The sequence below is a fragment of the Papilio machaon genome, chromosome 22, assembly GCF_912999745.1.
Source record: "Papilio machaon chromosome 22, ilPapMach1.1, whole genome shotgun sequence".
Classification (NCBI taxonomy): Eukaryota; Metazoa; Arthropoda; class Insecta; order Lepidoptera; family Papilionidae; genus Papilio; species Papilio machaon.
The window spans coordinates 1228545-1254596 of NC_060007.1; the positions used below are offsets into that span (position 1 = coordinate 1228545).

The 26052-nt window shown below is 34.4% G+C and overlaps 1 protein-coding gene across 4 annotated transcripts in view; it reads right to left on the bottom strand.

Moving 5' to 3' along the window:
• LOC106719363 (protein kinase C and casein kinase substrate in neurons protein 1) overlaps nucleotides 1-26052 on the bottom strand; it is a 77230-nt gene that overhangs the window by 22076 nt on the left and 29102 nt on the right. The window contains exons 1-3 of one of the 4 annotated variants that reach the window (XM_014513698.2): nucleotides 22905-23130; nucleotides 17631-17875; nucleotides 11806-11954 (exon numbers count right to left, since the gene is read on the bottom strand). In XM_014513698.2, the coding sequence (XP_014369184.2) occupies nucleotides 11806-11954; nucleotides 17631-17875; nucleotides 22905-22969 (459 nt within the window). In that variant the 5' untranslated portion in view covers nucleotides 22970-23130. Of the gene's footprint in view, nucleotides 1-11805; nucleotides 11955-17630; nucleotides 17876-22904; nucleotides 23131-26052 lie in introns of those variants that run through there. The other 3 variants (XM_014513695.2, XM_014513696.2, XM_014513697.2) reach the window with 3 other exon arrangements.

Consider the following 26052-nt stretch of genomic DNA (forward strand, 5'->3'; position numbering starts at 1 on the left):
CTATTGGATTATTATTATAGTTTAGACTTATTTTAGTTTAGCTCGCAATAGAAATCAGTCCGGTATTATGCGTAACAGCAGTTATGGGGGACGACGTAAAATTAAACTATGATAGGTTCAGTCTGCCGGTGCCTTATCTGTGCATAAAGAGGGTGATGCAAAGATTTCAATAACAGATAAGGGGTGTTATATTATTCACAGGTCATTATAATTTATAATACAATGTTTTTATTTGTTACTACACAGCCAATTTCAGCAATATGTATAGTTAAAGAATAAAATTTGCTTCATACTTAAGTTACTTAAGTTTAACATCTGCTTTATACAAAACTGATATTTTGTTCCCGTTCTTTAATAAATTACCGAAAACTTACTAATTAGTATAAATGCGAATGTTTAGATGGATGGATAGATGTTAGTTTGAAGGTATCTCCGGAACGGCTGAACGGATCTTGATAAAATTTGGCACAGATGTAGAACATAGTCTGGAAGAACACATAGGCTACTCATTAAGTTCATTTTTAAAACCACGCAGACGAAGTCGCGGGCGACAGCTAGTCTTTTACAATTTCAATATATGATCGAACGTAAACTATATGTTCTAAAATTATATAAGGCTCTATAAGAGTCATTGAATTCGCCCTACCTTGTAACTTATCTCGAGTGGAATGATAGTGTCAAAACTCGAGAGATATCAATAATATTATAAGAGTAATATCAGGTCAGATCGGACGTTAAATAGATAAGTTTAGGAGAATTTTATTGCATCAAAATAAAGAGAAACAGTAAGAATAATTTATGAAACATGGCCGGTAAATAACTAGGCCTTTATAGAATTTAAACTAGTCAATAGTCGACGCCCCCGACCCCGTAATAGGAAAAATCAAATTTTTCAGGAGAGCAATAAACCGTATTTCTTTAATAACTTCATCAATAATTATTGTACAAGAATCTTTTAGATACCAACACAAAGCTAATTTTTATAGCTACATTGTATTTAATTTTTATTCGTGTATTCCGGGCATATTCTGTGCTATGAAGGAAAAATTATAATATCGGAAATAAAAAAAAATCTGTTTCAATAATGACTTTTTATCTCCGTAATTAACATTAAGAAAAATATTAAAAAAAAATTCACAACGTGTAATAGGACCTTTTGATGCCGAATTTGACGGAAAAGCAAGAACCCGGAAGAGTGCTTTACAAGATTATTCGATGGGGGTGTCGTAGTATTAATCGGAATTCGGCTAATTCAAATATTGATTGAAATAATTCCTAATGATGTTTAGTTGTGTCAGTTTCAGAAGCAACTACGATTCCTTATCACATACAAAAATCACAAAACTCGACCCATCCAAAACAGATACGCCTAGTAATTTTAAACGATAACATTGTATGTTTTTAATAATGCAAACTTTATACGTGTTATCATCATCAGCTCACTATACATCCCCATTGAGGGGATCGGCACCTACTCCAAGTTAGGGGTGACTAGGCCATAGTCAACCACGATGGTCAAGTGCGGATTGGACTTCACACATATCTTTGAATGTTTGTTTCCTTCACCGTAAGAACGTCGGATAAATGTACATATGTAAATCGAGAATCGAAAACACACATTGGTACATGGCGGGATTCGAATCTACGACCTGCAGATTGTAATTCAAGTCCATAACCCCTGAACCACCGACGCTCATTCGTGTATATAATGTACTAATATTGATACTGACTTGTTTTGATATTTGAGAAGTGTGGCCTCGCAATAGATACTAGAGGATATATATTTACCCTCATCATAGAGTTCATTAACAATGACATTCATACCAAGAATAATTCGATCAAAATTTAAATTTGTCATCTATATACATATATAAAAGAAAGTCGTGTTAGTTACACTATTTATAACTCAAGAACGGCTGAATCGATTTGACTGAAAATTGGCGGGCAGGTAGCTTAGAACCAGGAAACGGACATAGGATAATTTTTACCCATTTTCCTATTTTTTATTCCGCGCGGACGAAGTCGCGGGTAAAGGCTAGTGTAATATAAAACAACGGAAGTACAAACTATAGAATTATGAACACTCTATAGGCCTTCCATAAAATGGAATAAGGATTGGACTCACTGGTCCAAGTTCAAGTTCACAGTAGAATACGATGATGGGGGATAAAGTTGGGATAACATAAATTGAAACTTAGAAGAATCTACTTGGAACAAGTTACAAAAGCCATTGCAATTAGTATTTTCCGCTGTGCGTTCTAGGTGATCGATGTAGTGCATCACAAATTCCTTTTTAAAATTCAATAGACGTTTATTACGAAACAGAAAGAAATGCAACCGAAACTTAATTAGTATTCCAAGGCTCGAGAAATTAACTTTCAGTTATAAGTAAGAGTTGAATGTTTACATAACTGAATTTAACTCACAAACGTAGTAGTAAAGTTTTTACGGCGACAAGAAATAGGCTTTATCCTTTTAAGCCAAGAACTTAAAAAAATATAGGATGACGAGAATTAGGAGCTATTAAGATATATATAGCAGCAGAAACATGAGTGACTTGCAATCTCGAATAAAATGTATACTGAAGTCATTCAGAGGTCGAATTTAATTCCTACATTACCTAATATAATATGTCAACTAGTTTTTTACGTCATCACTCTTAAATAATTTACCCGTAAAACAGTATCTTTATAATCATATTTAAGCGTTTAATGTGCAAAGATATAGTGGTAAAACATATTTGTATGGTCCAAGGTACGTACACTGGACCGCGTCACTGTTTGCCAATCTATTAGCGTGTGTGCTCAGGTAATCTGAGACTGCGCTTCCGTATACTTGAGCCGTATCTACTGGATAGTATAATAATAGCTAACATGTGTATTATTGAATAGAAAAAAAAAGAATCTCATTATTTTCATTCATAAACTTGTTTGGAATACATTGATCACGTGTATAAAAGAACTAGCTGTCACCCGCGACTCTGTCCGCGCGGAATTAAATAATACTTATTATGTGTCTATGTGTTCTTCCAGACTATATTCTACATCTGTGCCAAATTTTATCAAGATACGTTAAGTCGTTCCATCATCCATCCATCCATCCATCAATCCAATCTTTCGCAATTATAACATTAATAAGATTTATGAGTCCAACAAATAATTATCACCCACAAGTGTTTGACAGAACGGTCACAAGATAACCATGAAGAGGTATGATCAGGTAGCCATTAGATGAAGCTGCTGAGCAGATAGGGAACGTCTTTATATATAAAGCTTGATAAAAATATATGTAGAGTATGTTACTTATACAAAGTATTGTATGAATTGTTATAGTAAAGTTTATACAACCTCACGACACCGCTCGAGGCGGACAATACATTTGCACAAAGCATTATGATGTAGACAACGTACCGCATTCATTCTGTGACGGATTGCTGTCGCCTATCTTATATGTAAATATATAAGTATACATTTAAATTGCAAAGTAATTATAAATATTATCATCAACAGCTCACTATATGTCCGCACTGAGGGGCTCGGAGCCTACCCCGAGTTAGGAGTGACTAGACCATAGTCAACCACGCTGGCCCAGTGCGGGTTGACTTCACACATATCATTGAATTTCTTTTCAGATATGTGCAGGTTGCATCACGATGTTTTCTGTTACCTTAAGAACGTCGGATAAATGTACATATGTAAATCGAGAATCGAAAAACTCATTGGTAAGTGGCGGGATTCGAACCCAGGACCTGCAGATTGCAAGTCAAGTGCTTAACCCCTGAGCCACCGACGCTCTATTTATGAATATATAGATGTATAATTTCTGATCGAGGTTTTATGTGGGTTTCCACTGCTGATATATTTTAATATAATTTTTTAAAATAAAGTAACATAACAATTATGTATATCGGGAGTTAAATAATAAATTAGTTTCCATAGAAATAGAAGCAGTTAAAATAGATACGTATATAGAAATCCTTTGAATACCTAATAATTTAAGGCATATAAAAACAATTCTACATGAGACAGACTAAGAATTCAAACACAAGAAGTACGAATACTGCATCTTATAAAATAAACTGTCGAAGGTAACAAAATTAAGTTGTAAAGACATCGTAAAATATCCGAGCGAACAGAAACAACCGCACTTTACGATTTGGTTCAGAGTTATTATAAATGCGAATGTTTAGATGGATGGATGTTTTTTTGAAGGTATCTCCGGAACGGCTTAACGGATCTTAATTAAATTTGGCATACATGTAGATCATAGTCTGGAACACATAGGCTACATATTCATTTTTTTTTAATATTCGCGAACGGAGTCGCAGGTAAAAGCTAGTAATGAATACTCCAAAATGTATCATACAATTTTTTTATACTAAGACGGCAAAAAAGGGTCTTACCACTTACTTTTATTTTTATTTTCAGACATAATAAAATTATGATATTGTCGGCCAAGGTCTCGACAGTTCAAGATGTGTTATGCAATTTTTAACAGAATTTCATATCAATGTATTCATCTTAAATTAATTTAAACGTGATTTACATTAGCTTAAACTTATAACTGCAATTTATTCACAAGTTAATAATGTTCATAACTATGTATTAATATTCACTGTAGTATAAAATGTCCTTGTTTATCACTCATCTCAATAAAACTTCGAATACTTCCGTCATAAAAATTACTTAACATGTTAACATCATCAGACTTTACAACGATATATATCTCTCACGACGTATAAACACACTAATGTCTTCAATATATTTTATGTTATATTTGAACTTAACTATCTTTTGCTCGCGACTTCGTCCGTGCAGAATTAAAAAAAACTTAATAACTAGTCTTCCAGAATGCATTCTATATCTATGCCAAATATAATCCGAATCCTATTTTTTTTCTATCATAAGAAACTTTTCCTGATAATAACAAAGACCGACCGAACGAAGCCGTTCACGTCTGATGTCCGTGATCAATGGAAACAGGGATTCATTTTTATATTTAGAACATACTAGCTCGACATCGCACGGACAGAATCGCTAGCGAGTCTGTCCGTGCGGAATTTAAAAAAAACGTAATAAGTAGCCCATGTGTTCTTTCAGACTACGTTCTACATATATGCCAAATTTCATCAAGATCCGTTGAGCCGTTCCAGAGATACCTTCAAACAATAATCCATCCATCTAAACATTCGCATTTATAACATTTAAAACAAAATAAAATCCACCTAAGAGTCTTAAAAACGAGCACTTTTCATAAACGATGCCAAAGTGATTCCAATAAGATGCGAATATATTTTTATATGCTTCTAAGCTTGAAAACACTCTTTATCTTTTCACATTTAAAGAAAACACAAGAAAACAACATTCTTTTCTACAAACAAAGATTTAGATTACCTCTGAAAAAAGAGCACATAAAAATCTTCATTAAAAATAGTAGTTGAGCTCGTATTTTTCCGACGGTTAAAGGTCAAAACAGACCGTATGTTTTATTATACATATATATTTTCTTTCTTGTATTATTTAAAATACAGTTATTGTAAAATGTTCCTATTAACTTGTTTAGTACCTATCATAAGGTACGATTACCAACGGTATATAACCCCAAATATTTATCCTAAGTTAGCTGCATAACACCGTGTACATTTGACAACTAGGGAGTGAGACGAATGTATACACGAGGTACATATACGATAGAGAGGTAACAACACTTATTGACAAGTTGAAATAAAATGAATATGAAATGAAATGAAATAAAATGAAAATGAATACTAAATAGTGATGTGCGGACTATACAAATGACATTCGTTATACAATTGTAGCCGCTTGAACGTTGGTGGTCAATTCAATAAGTGATTGTTTCGAAACAATAAGTACTAAGTGAGTCATAAACAATTCTGCGGAGTTCCCACATAGTGCAACTATCAATAGGGAAAGGTTCTTTTTTATGCAAAATAATTTAAACTGAATTATTTTTATAGGATACTAGTGTTGCCCGTAACTCCGTCCGTGCGGAATTAAAAGAAAACGTAATAAGTAGCCTATGTATTCTTACAGTTTATGTTCTACAACTGTGCCAAATTTCATCAAGATCAACGTCGTTGATGTTACGTACCGCTTGTGCCGCGTTGCTGTCACTAATTTTTAGCTCATCCATGATGACGAAAAGACTGAAATGCGATAAAAATTTAACACTAGTCAATAAACAAATACCTACTTTTGGAAAAAGAATTCCATGTTTTCAAAATAAAATAAATCTGAAATTAGAATTCTTAGGCAAACAAAAATGATTTTGATTTGAAATGTCCAGTACTGCAGAACGGCAATTTCATTGGTAAGAACCTATTATTAGTAAGAAGTAAGATAAGATAAAAATTCAATGTTTATAAAGGGTCAAAACCAATAAACCAGGATGCTTGTAAGAATTGTAATAGTTAAATTGAAGAAAGACAAAATGACAGTCAAATAGCTCCAAAGTGCATACTCAAAATAACATCACTATTTATGTCCCTGTACATGTATAGAACAATTCTTATGTATTTGTTATATAACATAAACGGAACGCTCTATGTATTAGCCATTGTTTTCTTGCTTTGGTATGAAGTATGTGCATAAATGCGCACTATGACGTCTCAGTATACGATGGTCTTCACTCTGCATATTTTCATAGTTAATCTTACTGATATTATAAATGCGAATGTTTAGATGGATGGATGTTTGAAGGTATCTCCGGAACGGCTTAACGGATCTTGATGAAATTAGGCACGGATGTAGAACATTGTGTGGAAAAACACATAGACTACTTATAAAGTTTTCTTTTAATATCGCGCGGACAGAGTCGCGGACGACAGCTAGTTAATACATATTAATTTTACGTATAAAGGAAACTTGATATTAGGAACAATGATTATTAGGAATTACTTTTATAGGTAACCCAAATCTACTGTAGGTACTAAGAATGCTTAAGTTAGCCACAGCATAAACCTGGTAACTTATTTAGCTGTTTATTTGCAAGTATATCAAGCTCTCTAAAGTAAAATAAATATGTAAGTTATAACCAAGTAAGGACATTTGCGTATCCTTTAACCATAGAATTTAATATGTTCAACAAAAGATGCTTTGGACCAAAATGCTCGATGTATAGATATATATAAAAAAGATACGGTATTTGTGTGATATTATAATTAAAATAAAATATATGCAAATGAATGAAACTGCAAGTCTATTTAGGTTGGCAGGAAGCTTCCGTGGCGAGGGCAAGGCGCATGCGTGGCATTATTCATGAGATGTGCCGCTCAATGCATGGCATGCGCTACTGGACATCCTTAATGGATGTCATACACTATTGTATGTTATTTAATTATTCTAAATATTGCATATGACTCATATTAAAGTATAACTTTTAACTAAAGAGAACTTCGACTCCGCCCGCACGGAATTAAAAAAAACATAAAAAAGTAGGCTATGTGTTCTTCCAACCTATTGCCAAATTTCATAAAGATCGGTTGAGTCATTCCTGAGATAACTTCAAACAAACATTCATCTATCGAAACATTTGCATTTATAATATTGGTAATATGTATACAGGAGAAGAGAGATAGTAAGTGTTGGGTTACACTGATGAAATCTAATATATAAAATTCTCGTGTCACAGTTTTCGTTGCCATACTCCTCCGAAACGGCTTGACCGATTCTCAAGAAATTTTGTGAGCATATTCAGTAGGTCTGAGAATCGGCCAACATCTATTTTTCATTTTTTTTAACTGCGCGCAGACGGAGTCGCGGGCGAAAGCTAGTAGTCGTATATAAACATACACTTTTCTTAAATTGTTCAAGTTAAGTCCACATTTAGAATGACAAATATCAACAGAAAAGAAAAGAACATATCGTGGAAAACTTTTAACGAATTTTAAATACCAGGTAAACATTTTGAAATCACTAAAACCAAAAAACCAGTTTTAAACTATCACAACTTAATGATTGGTAATATGTATTGCTTAAATTGGTATTCAACAACATAAAAATTCCAAAAGAATACATTACCTTAGTGACACACAGAGTTGCATGATAATGAGACATTTTACGCAACATACAGACAACTCAATTTATATATCTATATATATAAAAGAAAGTCGTGTTAGTTACACTATTTATAACTCAAGAACGGCTGAATCGATTTGACTGAAAATTGGTGGGCAGGTAGCTTAAAACCAGGAAACGGACATAGGATAATTTTTACCCCGTTTTCTATTTTTTTTTTTATTTCGCGCGGACGGAGTCGCGGGTAAAAGCTAGTTTTCGTATAATTTCATCATCATCATCTGTTCACTATACATTCCCACTTAGGGGCTCGAAGCCTACCCTAAGTTAGGGGTGACTAGGCCATAGTCAACCACGCTGACCCAGTGCCGGTTGGGTGACTACACACATATATCATTGAATTTCTTCTCAGATATGTGCAGGTTGCGCCACCGTTCCTTCACCGTAAGAACGTCGGATAAATGTACATATGTAAATCGAAAAACACATTGGTACATGGCGGGATTCGAACTCAACACCTGCTGCTTGCAAGTCACGTGCTTAACTGCTGAGCCACCGACGCTTGTATAATTTGACTCATTAAAATAGATTACGTATAGAATATATAGGCGTGTTTTCTTTCTGTTTGACAGTGAGAGTAAGAGAAATGTTAGTAACAATAATACGTAATTCTTTAGGTATTTATAGATTGAACACCGTAAGAATTAATTTCCTAGAATAATACAGATAACTGGCAAATAAGAGGGAAAGTGTTTTCAGATTTCACTTTCAGTGACTTATGCAAGGGCTGCCGAAAAACTTGATCAATTACTTAATACCTGTTTTACTTGAATACTTATAATAATTATTGCTTAATGATACGAGGGTTTTTTTTTTTACTTTACATAATTTCTTGTGAATCAATTGATGTAATACTTACTATTATTAATTATTCGATTGACAAGAGGTTTTTAGAAGTCATAAATTTTCGCGCGATTTATGCGTTTGGAAATTTAACGCTAACTTTTTCAATATAAAAAAAAATCCTTTGTGACTGAAATTTCATTTAATTCGTATTTTACCCGAAATGCCATAGTAAAGTTAGTGAATTTATAATTTTAGTTAACAAAAAGTTTTTTTTCCAGTTATTTTGGTAGTCGAAACTCACTGCAACACAATATAGACTCATCACTTTAGCAGTTGTGATAATTTATTGCAGTCAAATGCTAGATATTACTGTGACGTCACAACACAGGACTGGCATGTTGCCAGGCAGAGAGATAACGAGGTGACCGAGGTCGTGGACGACACCAAAACGTTTCACCTTCATTTATAAGATTGCACTTATATTAATCAGATAAGATTTTCGTAGCTTAAAAATATTTTGTTTTTTCATTTTAAATATAAGCTTACTATTTTACTACTATCATGATGGATGGATGTTTATTTGAAGGTATCTCCGGAACAGTTAAACAGATCTTGATGAAATTTGCCACATATGTAGAATATTCAGACTGGAAGAACACATAAGCTATTTATTAATTAATATAATAATTCAGCGCGGACGGAGTCACGGGCGATAGTTAATTTTACATACAATAGTAAATTTGTCAATTGAGTTCGAATTTTGAACTGTCTATTGACATATGCTACGTAATTTTCAATTTAAACTTTTAATAGCATACCTTTCTTTATACTAGATAACAACTCTTATACAAAAGTAACCAGTAAAATTTTTATCATCTTTAATATATTCAAATTATTTATCGTTTAGCTCTCTGTAGTTAACTACTCTGTGTTAAAACTGAATATCAAATGGCAGTAACATAACGCCACTTACACGTGTCTTGATAAATGACAATGGATTAACTTTAGATATACTAAACCCAAATGTAACGGGTTAACCGACATTAGCCGTGGGCAGAGCTGGGCATTAACTCGTTAATCCGTTAATCGTTAATTAACGAAGTTAACATTTTGCTTAACGGATTAACTTTTAAGTTAACTTCAAAAAGTGTTAACGCTTTTTTAACTTCCGTTAAACTCAACTTCCGTTAATAAAAGTCCGTTAATCGTTAAATTAGAAACTTGGAGACGTGCTGTCATTTTGTTTAAATTATGCGCCACGCCACGCTCGTAAGTTCAGCTATGTTGGGCGACTGTGAGCGACTCGAATGGTGAACGAACGAGTTGATAATTGATATATGTGAAGTTCGCGTGCAACTGTGATGCATCAAAGCGTCCGGGAAAGACGTGACCAACAGAACAAAATCAAAAGAAGGTTCGAAATAGTATATTTCATAACGAGTATATAAAAGCACGAGTATGTAATAGCCCACATTCCGAACGCTCTTCGTCCCTGCAATACGCCATTTTTTGAGCAACTGTATTAAAAACACTATTTTACTCGTGCTTTTTCTTTAGCTTTTCCAAACTCGTGCGTTCTCTTTCCCAACTGTCAAAATAATGTCTATTAAAAAGAAAAAACCAACCAAGAAGTTTTTACAAAAAAAAATCATTGAAGTTTTTATGATTCATACAAATATTTCTAAAAAGAAGCTCCTAATTTGTTACAATATCAGATTTCATGATTTGATTCAATGAATTAGGTTGGTTTCATTTTATAGCATCTCATTAAATTTCATTTTCATTTCATATCAATAAAAATAATCTACTGAAGACTTGGCTGTTTGGGTAAAGTTCCCTTTGCCTACCCAGGATGGGTAAAAAAAAAACAAAAAATCTCTGTTTGTATTCTTTTACGGTTGGCGCCATTTTCCAAACATTTTAGTTAGTTGAGTTTATTGTGTTTTTATTATTATATTAAATTGCTTCATTTTTCGCAACTGTATTAAAAATTGTTGTTTAGTACATGGGCGGAACTGTCATTACAATTTGTGCTAACTGTCAACCCTCACCTTCGGCTGCGCCTCGGGTCGGGTAGACATTTGTCGGATCTCTTTGCAATGACAGGCTTTCCGCACTCGTAATGAAATATACTATAATGTATTCACACTTGTCTCTAATACTAATCTATATATATAAAAGAAAGTCGTGTTAGTTACACTATTTATAACTCAAGAACGGCTGAATCGATTTGACTAAAAATTGGTGAGCAGGTAGCTTAGAACCAGGAAATGGACATAGTATAATTTTTACCCCCTTTTCTATTTTTTATTCCGCGCGGACGGAGTCGCGGGTAAAAGCTAGTGTTTTATAGAATTAGGATTATTTTTTATTAATTGTTACATTAATAAAAAATAATTTGATATTTATAAAAATTAATTTTTATAATTAAAATAATCAAATTAATATTTTAAACAAGTGTCGCCACAGTAAGTGTGAAATTAGCATGTATAATTTTGGTATGATTAACTGTTAACGATTAACTTTAACTTGCGTTAAATTTTCGAGAATTTAACGCTTTAACGATTTAAATTTTTAATTAACGAATTAACGATTAACGAAGTTAACTTTTCGATTAACTGTGCCCACCTGTGGCCGTGGGTTTCTGAGACCAAATCTCCGTTTAAAACATAATATTGTTATCTTTATTTTTGCAAAGATAGTGACAGGGATGACTATATGTGTTATACAGATGTTTTGGTCTCAAAAACTCACGGTAAGTAAGTGCATAATTTTATTTCATATTATATTTGGTTGACAAGAAGCTAACCCTAAAGAGGTGAAGGTTGATACATACAAACTAAATATTTAGTTTTGTGTTCTGTGCTGAATAAAGTTTTATAGTAAAAATTCAGTCTTGAATTTTCTAATACATCTGACTTACTTTGTGATAGGTGTCCTTTTGCCAGTTCTTGATCTGTGCGATAACGTCATTGACGAGGCGGTCGCGCACTCCCAGGTGGAGGTCCGACAGCCTCTCTGCCTCCACCATACCGCCTTTCCACGCAGCCTCCATCGTGCCGTACTCCGGCCCTGGACAAAACAAAGTAGGTACTTAATACATATTTAAGAAAACAAATAGTACACGCCTAAACTCTGGCACTAAATCTACTATGGGAACTATTTTCTTCTCACTATTTGTCTGAGAGCCATTTACAGATAAATCTTGTTTGAGGTGGTTGAAAGTAGAATCTCTTAATTTGATAACCAAAGGTCTATTCATTTATTTAAAAAAACTATTTCTGAAGAAGCTTTAGTCAGTAGAGTGTGTTGTGTGTATGACCGAGAAGTTAGTTGAAACGTCAAAAATACGAAATTAAGTCCGTGTGTTAAAATTTGTGAAATTAGTTCATTGTCAACGTGACGTACTGATTATATACTTGTTAAACCAGGTACAAACTTAAACTTAAAATTACTGAAGTGATAAGATGTTTCATTTGAAAGTGGCAACAAATTCCAATTTTAATAATGTTTAAAATTTGTATATATATTAGTTAACTTAACTCACGTAAGGCAACACTAAATATTAACCTCACACGTGACTTGAATTAATGTAACCTTCGCGGAAACTGGTAACACCCCAGTTCTATCGCCGCCATGTTTTGGCGCAATAAGATAATTAAAGTGAGATATTACAGAAGGAACGCCGGTATTTCACTGAGATTTTAGCGTTGTTAATTTACGAAAATAAGCCTTACATAACTTTAATGAATCGTAAAATTAACAATATCAAGTAAATATTTTCGATTGTATAGATAAACTAGCTGTCGCCCGCGACTCCGTCCGCGCGCAGTTAAAAAAAAAAAATGAAAAATAGATGTTGGCCGATTCTCAGACCTACTGAATATGCTCACAAAATTTCATGAGAATCGGTCAAGCCGTTTCGGAGGAGTATGGCAACGAAAACTGTGACACGAGAATTTTTACTACGTTACTTCCTTAGGGAAAAGTTAATGTCTCTGTCTCTGAGAATAGTTCAGACTTAAACATCTCTTATACAAATGCATTATACTAAATAGTCTAGGCGCCTTTTAGATATTGATTTTACCAAGTGGCGTGAATGAGTATTGCTCGACCGAGGATGTACCACTTTCCCTCATAATACCACGGTGCTGGTATTTATATGTTTGCTTTCTATCCGGTGAATAAGACAGCTAGACACTTGGTACAGTGTGGTTGTCGAATATATAAAGACTGGAAGATGATGAGTGGTATAGTCGAATTTAATGGATATGAGAAATTGTAACTGCCCTATCTAAACAATTTTGTCTTTATAAGACTGTGGTCACAAAGCGTCGATGGCTCATTGGTTAAGTACTTGTTAACTGCAGGTCGAGGTATAAATAATTTCTAATTTCCATTGAATCCTACTGTAGGTGTCGTTAGTTTGAAGGTTACTGTGGGTTTCCACAATCAAAACACTTGTACATAAAACATATAAGCATCTCTGTTATTCACATTTAAACAATTGAGATGGAGATATGTTTGTGTATAGTTGTTTCGGCAGTGGAATGAGTTGATACAAACGAACATAAATGTACTAGTTTAAACTCAATTATCAACAGAATTAACCCTAATTTTATCTCCAAAGTAGAACCTTATATACAGAGGATTAAGATTCAAATTAATTTGCTTCGTTCGATCTGTATTCGGGAAAAGGATTGTAGGATTTTGGTTTGCAATTAGAAGTTTAAATTAGTGGCTTACATCTTGTTTTGGTTCGATACGTATCAAAGAATTAAAATACCTTCAATTGAAACAACTGACGGATTAATTTTAGTACAATTTGGTAGTATTATTACTTCATTCAATGGTTTTTTAAGTAAATTTAGTATAAAAATCTACACTCAGCGAGTGTTTAAGTAACGATTAAACTCTAAGTACGGTGAAAATACAAACAGTGAAAGAATAAAGTCATAATTTCTCAGAAAATGACGTACGAATTACTTCAGCTTACGACAAACAAGGAAAATTGTGTGTAATTTGGTACATGAGTGAAAATGACTTAAAATATGTAAGTGGAGCTGCGTAATCAGTAAGTGGAACAATTTTGTAAGAGATACGAAGGTTTTTTGTTAAAGTTTAATGATAACATAAATTTAATATAATTATGTGTATTAAATCATCAACATTTTATTATTATTATTTCTGATATTCATTTATTACCTTATTATCTATATAATACATTTTATAAAAAAAAAAATAACAAAATATATTATATAAAAAATAGTATACCACCGGCTGCGGAATCCCATGACTCAAACAATCAGTGGTGAGGGCTACAGAGACAGGAGCCTCCTCACTATGCGCGCGAATTCTAAAATAACTGCCTTTTGTATCAGGCCCTTAATCCAACTGTTTAGCGAGATCTTCTTAAGATGTTGGTCGGTTATTATTATTATTAATTGCTTCTCTTTTAATTTTTTTTGTGAACAAAATAATACAATATTTTAGATTTGTTATATTTGATCAAAGATTACATGTTGAATAAGTTTAGGTTAGATTAAAAATTACCATATTTTTTGTAAAGATGTTTTGTCTGTGGACTCATGATAAGTTTGCAACCAATTTTCAACAATCTTGCTACGGATCCCTAAATTTTCGACTATACCATATATTACACGTAAAAAAACAACTTAAGGTGTACACGTAATACCTGTGTTAAACTATAAGTAAATACGGGTTCGAAAGCACGCGGTTACACAACCTTTCATTACTCAACTCAGATAAAGATGATATTTTGACAATAATTTAATGACATTTCCAACAATGGACGTTTGCAACAGAGTTAATGATGTAAAGACACGCAATTTCGAGAGGCGAAAAATTTACTGTGGTAAAATGAGAAATTGATGAATTTGTTTTGTCACTTCTATTTGTTTGTTAGTACAATAACATTATTAATAATATTGGTAACAAAATTGGTATGAAGATTGCCAGGATAACAAATTATACGCACAATATTGTCAAAATCAACTAACACCAAGAGTTCCCACTACCAAAACATATGTACAAAAACTATTGTAATCTCTACTTCATCAAGTGGAATGAAATAGATGAAGATATTTATGTTTTTTGTGTATAAATTGAAAACACCAGAACACCACCTAAAAACGATTCATATTCAATCAAACTTTATTCACTTCTACATCTCGTTGTTAACTTCCCGCGCGCTATTCTCTCTCTATTTTCATCTATCTTTTTCTAATACAAAAGGCAAAGGTATTGGTGGCCAGTATGCCACCTCTGGCAGAACGCAAACTTCTTGTCTACCAAAGAGATAGGATACATAATTCTTCACTCAACATTGTACAACTGTTTCGTTAGTATGAACCTAATATTTGCATTGTTATTGTATTAGACAGAAGAGAACTTTTAATTTGTTATTGTTAATGGGTGTGTAGAGACATGTAGAAAGTGTGTGCATGTTGTACTGCACGTTAATCAGTGACCACGATACTTTCGTTTTCCGATAAGGTATTCAAGTCTTTAAGATCGAATCCGTGATCTGAATAACTGATTGTTGCACCCTCATCAACTTTCAATTCCAAACAATACTGTTCACATTACATACCGTTATGTAACTATTATGTAATACGAAATAAATAAAATCTTACTAATACCATAGATGGGAATGTTTGGATGGATGGATGTTTGTTTGAAGGTATCTCCGGAACGGCTCAACAGATCTTGATGAAATTTGGCATAGATGTAGAACATAGTGTGGAATAACACATAGGCTTATTATCTTTTTTTTTAATATCGCGCAGACAGAGTCGCGGTCGATAGCTAGTACTAAACACGTGTTACGTGTAGTAACTAACTTTTTGCGCGGTAAACACAAAATGACAAATGAATGTAACGTGCTAAAATAATATACTGAAAGGGTGTTAAACCGTTTTTAGTGTGAAAACCAAAACTACCTTTGCCTAACATTATAATTAACAATTCAATTAAATTAATTATATCCACAAATTATTCCTTTATCTTTCAGTATATTTTGTTTGAAATATTAACCTTAAAATAATTTGAATATTCTGTTATTTATGTATCTGATGTAATTATTTCTTCTGTAATTCTTACAAAGAGAAAGGTGCGTAGCGATGCGTATGGGGTAACCTTTACAAATTCCTATACACTCGATACCAGTTCAATATATCAATACTAGGAAGTGTGGTCTGTCTGTCTGTCGTTACGTAGGCGATGATGCAAGTGTTTGCGAGGGACTTACGTTAAATGTTTACTGATTGCATTAGAAAAGTGTTCGTAAGTTTGTTCGTGTGGACAAAATTTATGTGCGTTTCTTTGTAAAACCAATAGTTTTGTTATTTATTTAAAATAACCTCATCACTCGCTGCCCCCACTCAGAATCGTGTATTTTTAAATAACCCTTTAGCGTTTATTTCTCATACGAAATCTCTAATTGATCATTTAGTTAAACTATGCAAGGAAGACAGGTGCTTAAAATGTTTACTAATTCATATTTAATTGTAATCTAATTGTTTTTTTTGTAACTTAGTTAAATCTTAAATTACTACTATAAATAAAAAAAAACTAATTTTGATTTGGTTCATAGGCAAGTTTCAGAACTAAAGTTACACAACAAAAAACACGATAAACAATTTAAAATATGTAGCTCACTACTTCTGTCTCGTAATCCTCAATTAAATTATATCTACGACGATCAATCTTACTAATTTTATAAATGCGAATGATTAGATGGATGGATGTTTATTACGAGGTATCTCCAGAACTGCTGCATGCATCTTGATGAAATTTGGTATAGATATAGAACACAATCTGGAAGAACACATAGTACTTTTTTTTTAATTACGCGCGGACGGAGCAGCGTGTGACAGCTAGTATACAATAAAACAAAGACGCAATAGACATCCGGACCTCAGAGACATATCAAAGAGCCCCTGTAGCTCGGAATAAGGACCGTCTTTGTGCCCTTCCCCGAATGCGATCAAAGACCTCTTAGGATAAGATACGAATTTCACTGCAATAAACAATTAAATGATATCAGAATAGAACTTAACATAAGTCTGGTTATAAGAGGATGTAATTTTTTTTTTAAATTACAAACAAGCGGCCACCTGAAGTCGCCGAAATGGCGAAACGACCGTTTTCCATCGATATTCGCAATTGCAGATGCGTTGCCTACCTTTAAAAATAGATCAATTTTTATATAAAAAAACTCCACCGAAGTAACATAGAGAAAATTATCTAACAAAGATTCTTTAGTTATAAAAAATCGTTTCTACGCCTCTGTTTTTACTTTTACTCTTGTTAACGTCAATAAAAGAGTAAATACTAATAAATAAACATAGTAATGATAAAGCAAAGTAAAAAGCGTTCCGTCCCATTCTAACAACTATTAAAGATACGAGATGAAATACAAACTGGTGTAAGTGGTCCGACGTGGGTGGTCGCGTATTGAATGTCTCTCGTGAAACTCGCTAGTGAAGAATTAATTAGAAGGTTATTGATGGTGACTTTACAATGAATAGATATTTATTTGTATTACTGAGTTTTGCCCTAAGTAAAAGGTGTCGTTTGCAATTGTACTTGCATTTCTTCATAATCTGACTAGGTACTTTATAAACTATTACAAAATAAACGACAAATAGACAAGCAGTACAGCAATAATATATTTAAATCTAAACTTGATAACGCTTCTTATGTCACAATCGATTGATAACATACCTTTCTCAATAAGATCATTCCATTTCTTGCCCCAGGCGCGCAAACTCTTTGCATACGTCTTTTCTATATCAGCTCGTTCCTGCACAAGTGCTTGCAGCTCGCTGCATAGCCGGTGGCCATCGTCAATTCGTCGTGTTGTGCGCTTATAGTTCCCCGGCTCCCAGAACGAGTCGGAGGCGACGCTCAACAGCGCCTGTTCATCGCTGTGGTGTGACATGACGGTGCGACACTCACACACCGCCCCTCTGCAACAAAGAACATGTTTAATTGAATAGGGAAACTTTAGTTACAGAAGATATTCGCAAAACACATGTATAATTAAGAATTATATAGTTCTGCATTAGGTTCAATGTGGATGGATATAAAGGTAGTGGAAGACCAAAGAAAGTATTGATGGATTGTGTGAAAGAGGATATGCGTAAGAAGGGGGTAAATTCAGATATGACGGCTGATAGAGATGTATGGAGGAGTAGTACATACTGTGTCGACCCTACATAGGGATAAGGGCAGGTTGACGATGATGATGATAGTTCTGCATATCTAAGCTTTATGAATTTCATGCTCATAAATGTGAACTTAAAATCTAAGACTTTAATTTCTAAAATTATGTAGTTTCGTATTTGTATGTGTAAATAGCTATTTTTTTCATAATAGTGACAAAAGAGGAAGTCGCAACTTTTATATTAACTATGTGATAATGTATAGATCTGGTTGGAAAACAATAAAGCTATTTGTTCTCCATTCCGCGCTTGTCGTGGCCCGCCCCAATTCCCTAGAGTTATTACAATCTCCCAACAAATTAAAAAGCGACTCGCGTGTGCTATTCATTTGTTCTCTTTGTCCCACAAAGCAGTGCTTTATTCATTTTGTTTTTATAAGCCAAATGAAATCGCCGCAAAACTTTTATACGAGTACAGTTGGATGGATGGAGTGATGTTTGTTTGAAGGTATCTCCAGAACGGTACAACGGATCTTGATGGAAATTGGCACAGATGTAGAACATAGTCTGGAAGAACACAATGGCTAAAAAAAAACGTATTTTTAAATCCGCGCGGACGAAGTCGCGGGCGACAGCTAGTAATATCATATTTTTTGTAATTTATCAGTACTAAAACTCACTGTCGCACTCATAGCCGGTAAGTGTTCACTAAGGGCTCCCTTAGTATAATTTCACATGAGACACACTAACAATTAAACCAATAAAAGTGCAGCAATAAAACTATCTTGTTGTTTTGTTTCCTGTTAGGTCAATTTGTTGGGCCGATTGTTTGTGTGCCCGATCAGCCCAACGGGAAACAATCATCTTGTCGTAGTAATATGACAAATTCAAATTAAAAAGAATTTGTCTGTAGCGAACAGTGACGACGGTTGACAAAAAGTCCGCCAAATAAAAAAAAATCTCATAGAACATACAATATGCGTTGACGTATATTGCGTTGTAAAGCATTCTACGTTAGTGCTCAGCAGTCGGATTCCAACGTAGGTTAGTAATGTGTATTTTTTTATTATATTTTTACATGACATTGAATTTCAATAACAAAAAATTCAGTTGTAAATATTAATGTAAGCGTACAAGTACGTATTTGTTATTGACCTAAAAATGTTAGAATGAAGGTTAAAATGATATATATCTTATCTATATATATAAAAGAAAGTCGTGTTAGTTACACTATTTATAACTCAAGAACGGCTGAATCGATTTGACTGAAAATTGGTGGGCAGGTAGCTTAGAACCAGGAAACGGACATAGGATAATTTTTACCCCGTTTTCTATTTTTTGTTATTCCGCTCGGACGGAGTCGCGGGTAAAAGCTAGTATATCTATATATATAAAAGAAAGTCGTGTTAGTTACACCATTTATAACTCAAGAACGCCTGAATCGATTTGACTGAAAATTGGTGGGCAGGTAGCTTAGAACCAGGAAACGGACATAGGATAATTTTTACCCCGTTTTCTATTTTTTATTCCGCGCGGACGGAGTCGCGGGTAAAAGCTAGTATATAATATATTTAAATAATATTTGATTTCTTAAGAAATATATAACAAATACTGTATTTTAGTTGTTAATAAGTTTAACACTTTCCATGCCGCTATATTTCTATGAACTCACCAGACGAGTCTACATTGAACGTGTCAACCGTAACGTTCGAGATGCATATACCTTGAAATGCATGGTATTTACATGCAGTACATTACAACTTTATAAGACAGTCGCAATAAAAATGATAATCATGCTAATGTGAGCTTTCGAGTCTCAAATATTATTCAGTCACTGGAATTTAGAACTAAATAGCCAGCATTTATTTTGAATTAAAATTAAAAAATCTACATACACGATAATAACAATATTAATATTATAAATGCGAATATTTAGATGGATGGATGTTTGTTAGAAGATATCTCCAAAACCGATAAACGGATCATTCTACAATTTGGCATAGAATTAGAACATAGTCTGAAAGAACACATTGGCTACTAAGTTTTCTTTAAACTTTTTTGTTTAGACTTAAATTATGATGACGCAAGTATCACCAAGTCCCACGGACCTGCTCGGTTGTCCGAGTGGGCGGAGAGGTGAACTCCGACGTGGCGCGTCCCCGGGTGGTGGATAGGGGAACGCCCCGGCCTTATGCCGGGGTAGGGCTTCGGCCCCGCGAACCAAACACTGGTAGGTTAGCTAGGGTAACTTAGGTTAGTTAGGTTAGGATGAGGGGTTGGGGTTGGTGGCTGGGCCGGTTACCCCGCTTGCCGACAACCGTGTGTATATATATGTATACATATATATACACAGGCAACCGGGGTTGCCGGCTCACCACACCGGCCACAGCCCCCCAGCGGGCCCACTTGTGGGCTCGCCACCGAGGGCGGCGTCTCGCCATTAGGCGAGCGCCTTTAGAGGTTAGTTAGAATAAGCTAGGTTTAGTTAGGTTAACGAGGGCGGCGTCTCGCCATATGGCGAGCGCCTATTAGGCTAGCCCGAACCGAGTAGCTGGAATGACCACAGCGAAAGGGGAGGGCGAACCTATAGGTTAAGTAGAATAGACTAGGTTAAGCTAGGCTAAGTAGGTTAGGGTGCGGGCTCATTTATGAGCTCGCAGAACAGAGGGAGGTGAGCCTGAACCAAGTAGCTGTAGTGTGGACAGCGAAAGGTGAGGGCGAGCCCGTAGGTTAGTTAGAATAGGCTAGATTAAGCTAGGTTAGTTAGGTTAGGGTGCGGGCCCACTTGTGGGTCCGCAGCAACGAGGGAAGGTGAACCCAAACCGAGTAGCTGCCCTTTTCAGGGCAGCGAAAGGGGAAGGTAAGCCTAGTGGAGGGGGCGCGACCCATTGGGTCGTGGCCGCCGATCGGGACGTGGGAGCACGACCTCGGTGACACTCTGCTTACAGAGCTGTTACTCGATGGCGTGTGATCCTGCGTCCCAGCGCGTAATCCCGGTGATCACCGGGACCGCGGGCCCCCTGTCTTGATCAAGACGGGGGCCAAGAGGTGGGTCTCTATAAACCCTGGCGGCACCAGCGGGGGAGGCGGGGATTCCGAACCTGCATTGCACGGTGTTGTCTGGAGGAGCGCCTAAGGGTACAGCGCCCCCTTGGGGGCGCAGAGAGGGCCCATCCCGGGGCGGTCAGTGGGGCGTCGCGGTGGCAAGCTCACGCGATCCCGTGGCGCCCCACAGTATGGCCATGAGGGAACAAGGAGGTTTAGTGGGTATGCTCCCATTCGGGGAGAGAATCTCACATAACTCGCGTGTCTTCCCCGAGGCACGGAGTATGCATTAAGCATTCCTCCTTGTATAAAAAAAAAAAAAAAAAAAAAAAAAAAAAAAAGTATCACCAAGTCGATGTCATTTAGTACGAAAACTTAACTTATAAAACTTAGAATTTGTCTCGTTAAATTTTTAAATTAATTAATTAGTTAAGTTTAAAATGAACCTACAATATTCCGAACGAATTTTTTCCACTTACATTTTTTTTGTTTTATTTTTTAACAAGTTTAACAATAACAATTTGTCAACAAACTCTAAGAAATACTCAAAACATCTCGTGAATTTGTAATTAAATTGAGTGAAATAGAGTTGGAGTTTCAGCGAGTTTGTTCACAGAATAAATCACATTAAACTTTAAGACGGGCACTTCGCATCTCAGTTGGAGGCATTTACCTTGCATCAAAAATTCATAAGATTTTCTAGCTCGTGTCTGTTTAGAAAACTTTATATAGCTGCCTCCGTTGACTTACAACATTTAAACATGAAGCTTTTAAAACAAAATGGATATTTTGAAGGTTATTTTTTTATACTGACTGTGAGTAACTACTGGTATTTTAAAGGTGGCAAACGAACAAACGACTACCTGGATTCGCCGAAAGGTCGAAGTGACCACTGCCCATAGACTTCCGCAATTGCCGATACGTTGCCTACCTTTAATCGACGGAGAGGCACAAAAATATAATATTTTCCCTTTCTAGGACTAAAACTAGGATTAAAATGTATAACAACTTATAGATATAATTTACTACGTTAGTCATAACGTCAGGTTTACACTGATGTCACGTGACACGTATTACAGTTACGTCATCGTCAATAGTAAAGCCTGATCAAGATGTGTCATACTTGAACATGTTACCTCGTATCTTATTTATGTGTGTATGGATGTTCTGAATGATAGTAACCTTGTGATAGCTTGAATAATAATATATGTTAGTAATGATCATACAACTAGCTGTCGCCTGCGACTCCGTCCGCGCGAAATTGAAAAAAAAAAGTAATACGCCTATGTGTTATTCCAGACGATGTTGTACATTTATGCCAAATTTTATCGAGATCCATTGAGCCGTTCTAGAGATACCTTAAAAAGTTTATTTAAATCTCTATGAAGGTAGGAAATGTATAAGGTATGAATGGATGCATAAACATCCATCCATCCATGTATGTATAAATACATTTTTGGAAAGTAACATACCGTAAGTTTACTTAAATTATATTTAACCTCGCTAAAAACTTATTAGATTCGTACTAAAATATGCTAAGGTACAAACAACACTATTTATTCCAACTGATATACAAATTGTTTACATTTGAGCTAGATTGTGTGTCATAAATACTCTGTTAAATAATATAATGATTATATTATACTCTGTTAATTATATGTTAGACCTTAAAGGTAACAATAATTATTAGCTACTAATAAAAATTTGTGATCCTCTGTTACATCTGTTCATCAGTGGAAAGTATAATTAGTCCAGATGCCTTCCAGAATAGGTAATAAGGTAACATTTACCCGAGGTAACGCAGCGCATGCTGTACTTTCCCCTTGCAGCGGCCGGCGCGGCGTTTCTCCTTCATTTTGCACGTGCCACAGACTAAATATTATACCTTCGTGGCACTTGATACACTGACACTTTTCACCACAAACAAAATGACAATCTATTCAGCTATACCACAGACTAAATACGATGCCTTTAAAAGTCTTAATACACTGATACTTTTAGCGCAAGTACAATGACTATTTATCTACATTAACACAGTAAAAACCACCATATAGTAGTTCAGATTTTGGGAACTACCCAAATTCTGTATTTTGAATATTATCTCTATTATTTTGTAATTTATGCAGCTTACAAAACCGGTTATATCAGATTCTTTTTGAAATATACTATAATTTTATTCTACATCTTTCGTTTGCAAATTTAATGAACACATACAGACAAACATATTTTTTTTGTAAAAAAAAAACGATTGACATATACACATTTTCTGATGTGCAGATATAAAACACTCATGTTTAGTAAAATTAAGTAAACTTAAGTCACCTAGCAACCAGGTTCGATGATTCACGGGCCGCATTCCTCTCACGATAACAAGTGGTAAACAGAGGTGTACGACGCGCGTCTATTTGCGGCCCGCGATCTCATCATCTGATGACGTCACTGAGTATATTGCGTTTATAGCCAACGGAGATCTAATTAATTTAGCTCACTTCACATTTTCCGTTCTTTACGTCTTCAAATTTTACTACATTATTTTCCTACGCGGAGATAATTTACAAAGAATTTGATATATGTAATAAGTTTTAAAGGTAAAATATTACATTGATATGAAGCTTTAATTTAACTACCTTACCCTACTACTGTAAGGGACTACCTTTCGTAAAAAAAATCTCATACCGTATTTACTCAAGGAAACTTAAGAGTCCTTAGAGAAAATTTAACAACTTTGTCAGCCAGACATTAAACAACATTTCTAATTATGAAGCCATCATTGATTTTTGTCCAAGACTTGGCTGCTGCCAGATAAAAAACCGGTCCATCTATTTTTTTCAATAGTATACAATCACGAAAGTAAACTAAGTCAATAACAGTGTAGAGTCGGAGTAACTTCGGCGGCTGTTGCATTAAGCACTGTCTTTACTCTTAACAAGCTCTGTAATAACGAGAATAACATCCGCCATCAACTGATATATAATTATGTCAATTATTACTTCGAATATCATATTTTTAAAGCAACTAAATAAAAATGTACTAAGCTAAAAAAATGTTTTCTTAGAATATGACTTTTGTGGGAGTAATTGAATAAATTTAACTTTTTTCCTTTATTGTGAGATAACTTTCTCACAATAAAGGGAAAAGTACGACATGGCACAGATGAAGAGATGACAAAAGGACAACGGTAAATTATGACCAATTGTGACGTGTAATGGTTAAGTCGGACCGAAGTACGACACAACTCTAATATGGTAGAAAGAACGAAAAAATTATTATACTCTCAACCAAAGAAAAATACTTATATTTAATTTGTCACTAAACAATTAAGCCGTATCGAAATGTTAATATTAAGTTTTTACACAATTTAGTTAAGGTGACACACTCAACCTCTATGACACAAAATACTAACGTAAATAAAGTTATTTGTTTAAAAACGTAGCCAGTATTAAGTACACTGTGCATTTGTCATAACCAAATAATAAACAGATAAGAAATATACAGAAATAGAAGCGCAAAACACACTTGAACATGCAAAAACACTTCGTTTAAATATAACAGTTAACGTAGAAAAAAGCCGTTTTGCCGGGATAAGAAAAAAACATAACCGGATTTATAAGCGTTCGAAATTGAAATAAAAAAGATTTGGAAAAATACGTTGTTATTGAAACTATATATTTCCGGTGAAACACTTCGAAATTCAAACATAAAAAAAAGAAAAAACTACAATATGATTACACTGAACATTCACTGCACAGAAATTAAACACTCCGACAAGTTACGTAACTCTTACAAGAGGTAACCTTACAGACTATCATTCGGTGACACTGGCTGAATACAACACTTCCGAGAAATCGATTTTATTTTCGACCAAAACTCGATCCTTTAGCATTCGACCGTTGAATGACAAAGCGCTGTATCTTCGTACAGAAATTTACCGCCAAACTAAGGTATTTTAATTAACGTACATTCGATATTAATCCTTATACAGCAAGCAATATGGCCGATGTTTGCTAATGTTGACGTAGTTTGCATGCAGACAAGATGACCTTGAAGAGGCGGTTGATTCACACAGGTAAAATTTGTATGAACGTAAGTCGTATCACTTGCTTACAAAATTACCTTAATTATGAAAACATTAAGAGAATATATTATTTATTTTGGTGCAAACGAATAGATAGAAATTATTGGCATATTTCTGTTTAAAATTTTACAACGTATACAAATAAGCTTCTAAATGAAGTCGTCCCCCTGTATTTCTACAATACAAGAGGCAGCTGCGGCCTAAACTTTTTTATAAAATGACAGTTGGTAAATTTTGTACGGGAGGTATATTTTTTTACCTTTAAAATAGGGGAAACTTGCTTCATAGTAAATCAGACGAGTAGTGCAGATGCAAAAGAGCTACAGTGCAAGGAACTGCGTAAGTATGTTACATAGATTAAATAATTAATTTTCTTCTGGTGGTTAAATCTCTGTTATGATTATTTTACCTTTATAACAACACCTTTATTTATATAAAAATTATTATACTCAAAGCATGAGATTACAAAAAATTACAACTTAAGTTTCAAATAATTAAAAGTTGTAATAGTTAAGCTCTCCTAGCACTCTCCATAAATTTTTAACTAACTTGCAATCTAAGTTTAAAGCTTAAAAGAAACCACTATATGATTATGAAATACTAGCTGTTGCCCGCGATTCAGTCTGTGCGAATAAAAAAAAAACTTAATTGTAGTAGCCTATGTGTTCTTCCAGGCTATGTTCTAAATGTATGCCAAACTATCCATGCAAACATTCGTATTTATAATATTAGTAAGAAGTAATATTAGATTCACATAGAATAGGAAAGAAAAAAAATATTTCTAAATACATATAAAATATAGAAGTGTGGTATTCACTGAAAAAAATCACCTTTTTGTTTGTTGTGAATTTTTCTTGTAAATC